At 38.5% G+C, this 9,824-nt stretch overlaps 2 protein-coding genes across 3 annotated transcripts in view; one reads left to right on the top strand and one right to left on the bottom strand.

Moving 5' to 3' along the window:
* Nucleotides 1-340: 340 nt before the first annotated feature.
* LOC110046196 (calcyphosin-like protein) lies at nt 341-5,867 on the top strand. The gene is made up of 7 exons (XM_089287200.1): nt 341-423; nt 1,557-1,658; nt 2,210-2,306; nt 4,068-4,148; nt 4,399-4,496; nt 5,003-5,078; nt 5,662-5,867. Exons 2-7 carry the CDS (start codon nt 1,585-1,587, stop codon nt 5,773-5,775), a joined length of 540 nt encoding a protein of 179 aa, XP_089143326.1. The 5' UTR covers nt 341-423; nt 1,557-1,584; the 3' UTR covers nt 5,776-5,867.
* A 1,245-nt stretch (nt 5,868-7,112) lies between these two features.
* The window catches only part of LOC110046190 (coadhesin-like), a 13,990-nt gene continuing 11,278 nt past the window's right edge, over nt 7,113-9,824 (bottom strand). For both annotated transcript variants that reach the window (XM_089287202.1, XM_089287201.1), the window contains exon 12: nt 7,113-7,383. In XM_089287202.1, coding sequence (XP_089143328.1) covers nt 7,379-7,383 — 5 coding nt within the window. In that variant the 3' untranslated portion in view covers nt 7,113-7,378. The remainder of the gene's footprint in view (nt 7,384-9,824) is intronic.

Genomic DNA, 9,824 nt, shown 5'->3' on the forward strand with positions numbered 1-9,824 from the left:
TTTCTTCCGCGCGCCAGTTCAAAATCATATTGAATTATTTTCAACTTTGTTTAGAAGGAAGCCGTGAAAGCCAAATGTAAAATTTAAAAAGGAAAATAAACAAAACCCACTTAATAAAATTTCACTTGTTTATTTTTTATAAGCTCGCTTGTTTACAGAGATTTTTCACGAAACAGTACTATCCATCCGGGTATTTTCCTCGGACGGACACTATGGGCTGGTAGTGTCTCTCCGTGGATGAACACTATCGCGTCACGTGATCAATTTAAACCAATAGGAACCGGAGAAAATTTAGTGGTTACATATAAGAGCCAATAGTTTCGCTGATTCAAACACTCAAACACCCCCTTGTATATAAAAGGCTTTTCATGCGTCGGTTTCACGTTTCTTTAACATTGTAGCTGTGATCTGTCTTTCCAAGAGGTAAGTCGTCCAACCTTAATATTTTTTAAACAAACTTTTCTTTCGTAGATTGACATTAACCTTGTTTACTCCTGGGCCCCTGCCTATTTGATTTCTCTCTTCGACATAAAAAAAACACACACACACACAAAACTGTATTATTGACATGCGAACAAGCATATCCGTACGGGCGTTGCATTTATAATTTAACAGCCTTAGTTAACCATGGAAATTTCCATTGACATTATGTTTAGTTTGAACCTTTCCGTGCCCAAATGTTTACCACTGAGGTAGTCATTTAAAATAATACTTTACTCCTCTTCTTAAAGGCATTCTGTGAGATTTGCTATGTGTAGCGATATTTATTTTCAGTACCGTTAAGTTAAATGTTGGGTGTGTCCATTTAAGAAAACTAAATTTGCCCCTGTCTGATAATCAAGTTGCAATTCCTGAAACAATATTTAACAAGTGTTTGCTGTCCAATTTACCTTAATACACTTGTGCTTCACTGACTGCGCTAGTTTGCTGAAAATAATATTAATATTCGATTTGTGGGCAGAGATGATAGCGGCATTTCAGTTGCAGTATGCTAATTTGTCATCTTCTGTTCAATACCGCTTGCAAAGCTACTGCTGGAAATTACAGGAAACACTTCTACTCAGAGGAAACACTTCTATCCAAATAAACACTACATTTGCAATTGGAAGCGAAAATATCTTTCACTTTTTTAGTGCACGAGTCACTCGATAATAAAATTTTTTTACCGCGTCATTGGTAATCGATTTAACAAATCAAATGTGGTTTAGCGTGGTCTGTTCTGTTTACGGCAATTTTAACATTGGTCTGGACTAGGGAACTAATTATAAGGCAGGTCTGAAACAGGGTTTTGATATAAGGGTCGTGTTATAAATAGGGTTTCGAATTTTTGGTCAGGTAATAAATAGGGTAGGGAAAATCGCAGATTTTGGTCATAAATAGGGTATGGGTTTTGGGAAGCGGGCCGCACATTCTGGAAGTGTCTCCCCCCCGGAGGGAGGCTATTATTACCAAAACCTTTTTGTAAAAATTACAGCAAAGCGCACCATACATTCTGCCAGGTAACTTTAGACTTTGTAATTTGAAATTTATTTCCTGTGGTTTTTGTTTTAAAACAGGTTTTAAACATATTAACCAAACTCAAAAATGGAAGCAATCATCAATAAAGTCCGGGTTGCTTGTGAGAAAAGAGGCACAACTGGGGCAAGAAAATTGGCGAAGTAAGTTGAACATTTTGGTAAAGTTTAATTTTTGTCCCAATACTGGAAAAAGATATCAAACACAAGTTGCTACTAACCAGGGCCAAAACCCACTAAAAATACAATTTATAAAATAAGCCATGTCCGAGATTCTCCGCTTCAAAATTGGAGTCCTGGTGAACAACCTGTCATGTGGAAATGAATTTGATTTGCAAGACAATGAACGTGCGAGAAAACTCCTTGCCATATGAAAGTTTGTGCTCCAAGACTCGTCTTGAAACGGAGGTAAGGATGCTCGCAAATGGGCTTAATGTATCCACAAGCAATAAATGTTTAGTCGGAAATTGACTGGGACCAAAGTTGGTCGCCTATTAGAGTGACGTATCGCGTGGCACTATTCAAACATACACTCAGGTCTGACTACTGCATGTTTCAATCAATGAATTTTCCCTATTGTTATGTTTCTTGCTTTCATGTTTTGTTCTCTTTGGTGACTGTAGCTCTCTGATGTACGCTTTCTGGTATACCAGAATTATCGATCCACCATGTTACTAAATGAATTTGTTTTGAAGCACTTTCAAGTTGTTTGATGACAATGGAGACAAGAAGTTGAGTTTTGAGGATTTCATGAAAGGGATGCGCGATTACCAGACTGGAGTGACTCCTGAGGTCAGTATAGGCACTGATTATATATTGACTTTTTAATAACCGTTCTTTGAATAACGATAACGTATAGATTTAGCCAGGCCTAATTGCGAAGCTCCTATGCCGGGTTGTTCAATGCCCGATTAAGCTAACCCAGGAAAAGCGAGAATTTTGATTTGAGTTTTGTAACTCTGCGGTGAGGTTTTCTGTTTATATTGTTTGCCTCTCTGTTTTGAGCTTGACTAAACTCAGACTACACAGAACAAAAGCAGTGGAAAACATTTGAACACAAGAAAAATTGATGCTTCGGTTAACTTTGTTAAATCGTGGGTTCCGGCTTCCGAACAACCCGGCCCTGTTTACAACAAGTTAACCTGACATGAGCCCGTGATCCAATCGAAAAACCAGGACTTGGTCAGCACGTAACACGTAATCTCGATGAGCTCTAAACTTGAGGCCGCAATATGGTCACGAGATACTGGTTAGCGGATACCTTGTTTTGATAGGTGTCAATTGACCATAAAATGGAAGTCCAATATCAAAGAAGTACGCTAAAGCAAGGCTGCATGTCTCTGTCAACCCTTTTAGCTGGAGCTTTTACGACTGCTAGCCATGATAACCATGAGAAAATCCATTCATGGGTTTCCTTTTCTTTCCTATATGAGTATGGGGCTTGAGCTCCGCTAAAAAGAACTTAAAATTAAAGTTGTTAAAAGCTGATAGCTCCTGATTTAGCCAAGCCAGGAATAAGGCCGTAACTCGTTGTAAAAACCTGTGAAGGTTTTCTAAATTTGGGAGATACAGTTTTTCTACTTTATATTATTTCTCTTGTTGGTGAGTTGTATAGGATTTTACACTGAAGATGAGCCAAAAATCCCTTTATACAAGAAATGTATGGTACTTTCTAAGTTTTACATTTTTCAGGGGCAAACTGTGCGATTTTAGCCTATTCCTTCTTCAAAATTCCATGAAACCAAAACATAAATTTCTAGATTTTCTATAGAATATTCTGTAAAAATATTAAAAATTTTATCAATCGTGGGTTGAGAAACGCCGCAGATTGTAACAGTTATTTACTCTTTTCAGCAATCGATCTCCAGCCTTTTTACTTGTGATTCAGCTAGTAGTATAAACGACCTCCCTGCGTGCCTCCTATACTCTGTGTCAAGAATGTATGCCGACGACACACATATGCGCTAGTGATCCAGTAGACTTACAATCCAAGTTAAATAGAGATTTAGTCAAACTTCAGACCAGGTTACAAGCTAATAAACTTAGTCTTAATGTCAAAAAAACTAGGTATTCTTTTATTGGTAGTCAGAACAAATTGCTTAACTTAAACCACCAGTTTGATGTAAAAATCGATGAACATTCCCTAGAAAGAGCTAAAACCTACAAGTATCTTAGCATATTGATTTGGCTGAGAGCTTATCGCGGGACTTCCATATTGACAATATTGTCAAAAAAGCATCTGCCAGTGCAACCTCACTGACCCAGAGGCGGTTAGTCGGGAAGGGACGAAGTCAGCCGAGCACTGCCGAGTGGCAAAATCGACGTTGCGAAAACTTGCAATCGTTCTCGTCAATCTTCGTTGCATTGTTTTGAAGTCAGCTTACATCGGGTCAGGTGTCTTTGGGTCTGTGAGGATGGGCAAGTAGAACTTTGATAGTACTTTATTGTTATCAGGACGTTTTTCACTGATAATTTTAATTTTTTTGGAAAAGACGATTAATAGCTGTGTCTGTTATGATAACCGATGCAAATATTTCACGTCACTAACTACAGGAAGGCAGGACGTTTTTTGATGAACTTGATAAAGACAAGTCTGGATACCTCAGTCTCGCCGAGTTTCTTAATATGCTGAGGGTAAGCAATACCTTTCATTTGTATTTTAGTTTTAAAACTCCTTCTCCCATGTATTGGCCGAAACGACTCCAAAGATGACCAGTTCTGGGAGTATATTCAATCATTAACACTTTGTATGCGAGGTGGTGTGAGTCGAGTATTTTCTACCTGTATAATTCGTTTGATTTTGTTTTATTATTTTGCTCATTTATTGTCTAAGTTCATGGTCATCTCCTTATTGACAGTTCATTTTTTTTCCATTGGCATGCAGGAGCCTTTGTCTGCTAAATGCTTGGAGGTTGTGGAGAAGGCTTTTGCCAAGTTAGACAAAACAGGAGATGGACTTATTACATCTGAAGATTTGAGAAAGTAAGTTTTGTCTGCGTTTTAACTGTTCATTATACACTATAAAACAACTGAAGAAAAGCACAAGAAGCCTCAATAGGCCGTCTTCGTATTCTCGGTATTGGACTGAAACTAGCTTGCAATGGAGGCTCAATCGGAGGAGCATCATTTAAGGAGAGATTAATGTCATTTGCATTTGAAAAGACGCGCCGGCGTTAGCCTCAGTTCCAGTCCAGTAGCAAAACAAGGTGAGAGGGAGGACTGAGGTAGAGAACGAGAGGGGAGGGGAGGGGAGGGAGGGAGGGAGGGAAGGAAAGAACTGGACAGGAACAGATGATGGAAGTAACAAAAACAGACTATACTTAGGACGTCAGAATAGAGTGAAAATAACATAAGAAAAAAGTTCTTCAGATTAAAATTATGCAGAGATTTTGTAATTGTAATTGAGTGCTATAAAGACGGCTGAAATGAGACAGCGCGGTCTTCTTTCACTGTTAGAAACCACTTTACTAAGAACTTTACATGTTAAGGTATTATCAAGCCAGTGACGAACAAAGTTTTGATGAGTATCTGGCTCAATATGACGGTAGTGACGCAAAAGCTGGGGTAAGTAGGACAATTGTGCTTCTTAGTTAAGGTTTGACAGGCCGGGTCGAGGTCGAAAGAAGACATTTGCTCAGAATACAATCTTCAGTTGTTATCGTGTAATCACCCGAATCAATTGAAACAAATTAAAATAGCACAGACTTATAGTTTTATTTTGAAATGGTTTCTAGGCAGCATAGGTTACCATAACAAATATAGCAGTAATCTTTTGCTGATTTTCACAAAATCTTGTCAGACGTTTTTAATGTCTTAAGACATAGCGGTTACTGTGACTGTAAATTAAGTCTTACAAAACTCTGTGAGAGAGTTTTTCAGCGCATCAACAATGATTTCAATTTTTATTTTGCCGAGGAAGAGTTTTGCATTTCCCATTATTTAGCTCCATATCTTTTAACAGGTTATAGATACAACTACCTCCTGATCAGAGTTAGAAATTGATTTAATTCTTTTATCCATTAATTCGTGCATTCGTGCGTTCGTGCAAGCGTGCGCGCATGCGTGAGTGCGCGCATGCGTTCGTTCCTTCGTTCATTCATTCATTTTAAAATTCTTTTAACACTGGTTGTTGTATTTTTACTTTCAGCCAGTTGAGGTGACTAGAGAGGAGTTCATTGAACATTATACCGAGCAAAGAGCCACACTTTATCCAAGCGATGAGTACTTTATTGCTGCAGTTCAAGGTGCTTGGGGTGTCTGAAAGCTGAGCATGCGCAGTAGCAGTAAAACGCCTTGCTATCACATGTATAGGCTGATTGAGGCGACAATAAAATACCAGCGTTTGCCTTGTAAGATTGTTTTATACCAGAGAGGTGACTCCCATATAAAATGGAGTCGGGTACAGCTTCGGACATTTTGAAAAGAACCCCTAAGAGGTACGAGGCCCATGTTTTGTGGCGTGGCTTGAAATTGCTCTCACCCCTAAGAGGTACCAACTCTAAAACAACACATTATCTGTCATATTTTTTTCAACTCAATACCCTAAAAGTTACCACAAAAGCTCCCGCTGCGGACGTTTTAAAGCTGAACACCCTAACATACATACACACATAAAACTTTATTTTATCTCAGATTTTGAATAGCCAAAAAATAGGCTAGGATCTCCGAGAAAATTAAAATCAAAATAAAGTAACACTATGTATATTGAATAAAATATCAACTTGGAAGAAATTACAATTAGCCGATTAATTCATGTTGTCGAATTGCTCTGATAAACTCATTGAGACAAGAAATAGCTCTTAATCTGTCAGGTAAAGCATTCCAGAACTTAGCCGCTGTATAAGTAAAGGAATTCAAGCCATAAGTGGTAGTGCAAGGTTTAGGAAGTTCCTCTCATAAAATAGTCTACGGATCTGAGAGAAAACAACCCTGAGAGGTACCAAAACCGCTAAGAAGTGTGACAAGCACCCCCGTCCTTTTTACATGGGAATTGCCCCGGGGAGGTTTTATCTAAATCCCTGGACCCACTCCAGGCAATAAAGGATACCCTGTCCGAAACATCAACCAAAAACTTAAAACCTCGACTGAAACGCAAAACGGAACACAAAATACAAACTTTGGGTGGAGGGTATAGAATAGTGTCACCGATTGTAACGCAACAACGAAAGACACTCCATTACCGTTGAACCCATAAAATTTAGCAAATTACTCTGGAACAAACCTGTGCGATAGAAACTCTGAGATAGCTTGATGGAGATACCGAAAATGTTGAATTGAAGATTCAGTAGTATGAACTAACTGGAGTACAACTGATCCTTCGAAACGTGTACGCGCGCATGGAAAAGAATATGGAGTTTTTCTCAAACCTTCAGTTTATAATTATCTGAACAAATGTTACCTGGATACTCCACAACTCATCTTAATGTAATGCTGCTGTTGTCTACACAATTCCTTCATTCTTTAAAACAGTAGAAAGTAGAACAGAACGTCGGATAGTAGAGAAGGGTAGGAGGATTTTAGTCACCTAGAGTTATGAGCGCTTGAATTTCTGCTCTTACTCTGTTGCTCAGGCTAGCCACAGTGACTGAAAACGACTCATTTTCCCTTTCAATAAACTTTATTGTGTTTTTATGCAGCTCAAAGACATGTTCCATGGTCACGTAAGCAACATCAGTTACTCCATATATAGATATCATAATTAACCCTTTAAACATCCCAAGATGCAACACCGCAGTAGTTTTCAGTGTAAGACTCGGTAACGAATCCCATAGCAATGCCGCATAATTTGTTTTGAAAAACCACTTAATTAATTAACCCTTAGCAATCCCATCCATTTTGGCAGCTGTTTTGGACATCCAGCTTCTTTAATCTGAAAATGAAAATAAAAGAGATTTTGTCGATGAACATTACGACAGAATTGTAATCCAAAGTGACAAATAACTTTTATTAGTATCAATATAATGGTAATTTAATAATGATAACGCCAAATTAATGTTTTGACAAAATGTCTTCCAAAACAATGTATCGTGACCTTGACAGCTTCATAGATTGAGGTGCCTAATTAACACTTTTACCCCTGCGAGCATTACTTACAAATTCAGTTTTTATGCAAGAACGATACCCGAGTGGAACTCACTTCCTGCTGAATTAAAAGACCAACCGAGTGTTTGAGACGATTGGGGCCAGTTTCTTCCCTTTTTTAGCTTAATAGTGATTTATTTCCTTTTTTCTCTTTTACACCTGCGGTAATAAATAAATCCCTTTGTAGATTAAGTATACAGATGTAAACACCAAGCGACAAGCAGGAGCAGGTACTTTATGTGTCATTCAAAAAAGTTCAGCAACGTTCGAAAAGAAACTTTGCCAAGAACTCCTAAACATGATAGACTATGAGCCAAATAATTGCAACCTTTAGGGACCGTTCATTTTTTATAAGGTAGGGGGTGCTGGTGGGATTTGGGGGGGGGCCATGCGAAAAAAAATGGCTTTCGAGGGGGGGCCATCCCAAAAAAATAAGGGAAAAAGGGGGGGTCACGTGAAATATTTTAGTAAAACTTTAAAATGGCATAATGTTTGAATATCAAAAAAATTGCTATAGAATAAACATAGAAGGCAGGATACAAATTTATATATTAAAAACTTTCCTTCTGCTTTAAAAAAAACGTTTGGCGACAAAAAGCATTTGTAGCTACTGTTATTTTCGAATGCAACTTTCCCTGGCACTCATCATATGAGGATTATCCTTGGACTGAGTTGTGCGAAGATCTAACCAAGCGTAAAAAGCTACGTGTTCCAGAACTAAACAAGCACCTGAACCACCACGGGCTGAAGCAGCATTTGAAAAGCAGCAAGAGTGAGAAAGTAAAGGCAATTGTAAGACATTCATGCTTACAGCAGAAGAGTCCTCTCAGAGCTGGCCAACCAACACTGAGAAATGCCAGGACATTGACACAAAATGACAACAGGGCAAGTGCTGACAGCAGTGAAACGGATGAAAGTGACAATGATGAGTATGACATTGATGCCATTAGGCACCTTAAGGTGGCCGAACACAGTTTTCAAGAGCCTATGCCTAATTCACCATTACTTTTAAGCTATTTGTGCTTTGGCGCTCGCTTTTTGCAAGAGTCAAGGTTAACCACAGAAAAGTTTATTCTCCCATTTTGGCTAAGGTGTGTGCTGTTGCCATGGCAACGGGGCTGGTTATAAACAAGGCTTAAAAAATGAATTGAATTGACATTAAATCCCTTCTGTCAACACTGTTCTAATAAAATTTTCACATAGGCGATTTTCGTAATTCGTCGTAAATCGTTTTCACCGCATGTTCTGTATTATTAAAAGTTCCCTATGTCAAAATTCAGATTTTTTGCGATAGATTATTCACGTGGTTTCTGAACTATTTTTTTGTCAAATTTCTTGAAATTCTAACGACTGGATCGTCAGAAATCCGCAAGTTTCTGCAAAAGCAATCGGTCTCAATTTTTCGAGCAACTGCGCATGCGCTGCATTTAACTGGGTTCTTTCGGTAACAAAGAGAAAGCTGAGAATTGCTGGTTTCTTTGCGTCGTTACCTTTTCTAACATATCTTTGTAATAAAAGACTAAAGCCATCAATAAACTGCGTTCAATAATAGAGAAAAAATAGCACAGATAGTGCGGGTGTTGAGTAAATAAAATGATCGCTCTTTGCAATCCTTGTGCGCGCGCTCAATTGCATCAGCAAAAGCGGGCGCGAAAACTGTGTTCGGCCACCTTAAGCAACAGACGTCGCCGGCCTGACGACGGTAACCGGAAACGTGACATTTCTTTCGAGAAGTCACTGCGCATGTACAACACGTTGTGACCTGACGTTGCCCTGAGGTCGAGAACGTGAGAACGTGGAGTTTCACGTCGCGACGAAAACGTGAGTACTTAATCTTTTGTTTTGATCCCTTTTAGCTTACTTTTGTGTTATTTTGGTGCCGAACCAAGGTAAAGTTGCATAATGATTGCCTTTATGCTTAAAACAATGTTCTGGAAGTATTTCTGGACTCATTTTTTCTTAACTGAAAAATTGTTTTTGGCATGTCAAACTAGCCTTCAGCGAAGAGGTTGCTTTCATCCAACGTAATGCCGCTCAGTATAATTAGTTTTTTTCAGATTTTCTCAACGTATAATCGGTAGATTGCTATAGCTTGAAATAACATTGATTTTATTTTGGCAATCCCCTCGTCTTGGTATTTCGTTTAACGAAGAGGCTTCTTTAATCGACTCTAAATATTGTTTGTTCAATTTTTTTTTTTGGGGGGGGGGGGTCATCCCAAAAAATGAC

Source organism: Orbicella faveolata, unplaced genomic scaffold, assembly GCF_042242905.1.
Source record: "Orbicella faveolata isolate gen_17 unplaced genomic scaffold, um_ofav_v1 contig_14, whole genome shotgun sequence".
Classification (NCBI taxonomy): domain Eukaryota; kingdom Metazoa; phylum Cnidaria; class Anthozoa; order Scleractinia; family Merulinidae; genus Orbicella; species Orbicella faveolata.

Bases quoted from the DNA above. Each gene is read 5' to 3' on its own strand.
- LOC110046196 (XM_089287200.1), top strand. From the start codon at position 1,585: ATGGAAGCAATCATCAATAAAGTCCGGGTTGCTTGTGAGAAAAGAGGC. The intron at 1,659-2,209 runs GTAAGTTGAACA...TTTGTTTTGAAG, and splicing joins GGGGCAAGAAAATTGGCGAA to CACTTTCAAGTTGTTTGATG. The intron at 4,149-4,398 runs GTAAGCAATACC...ATTGGCATGCAG, and splicing joins AGTTTCTTAATATGCTGAGG to GAGCCTTTGTCTGCTAAATG.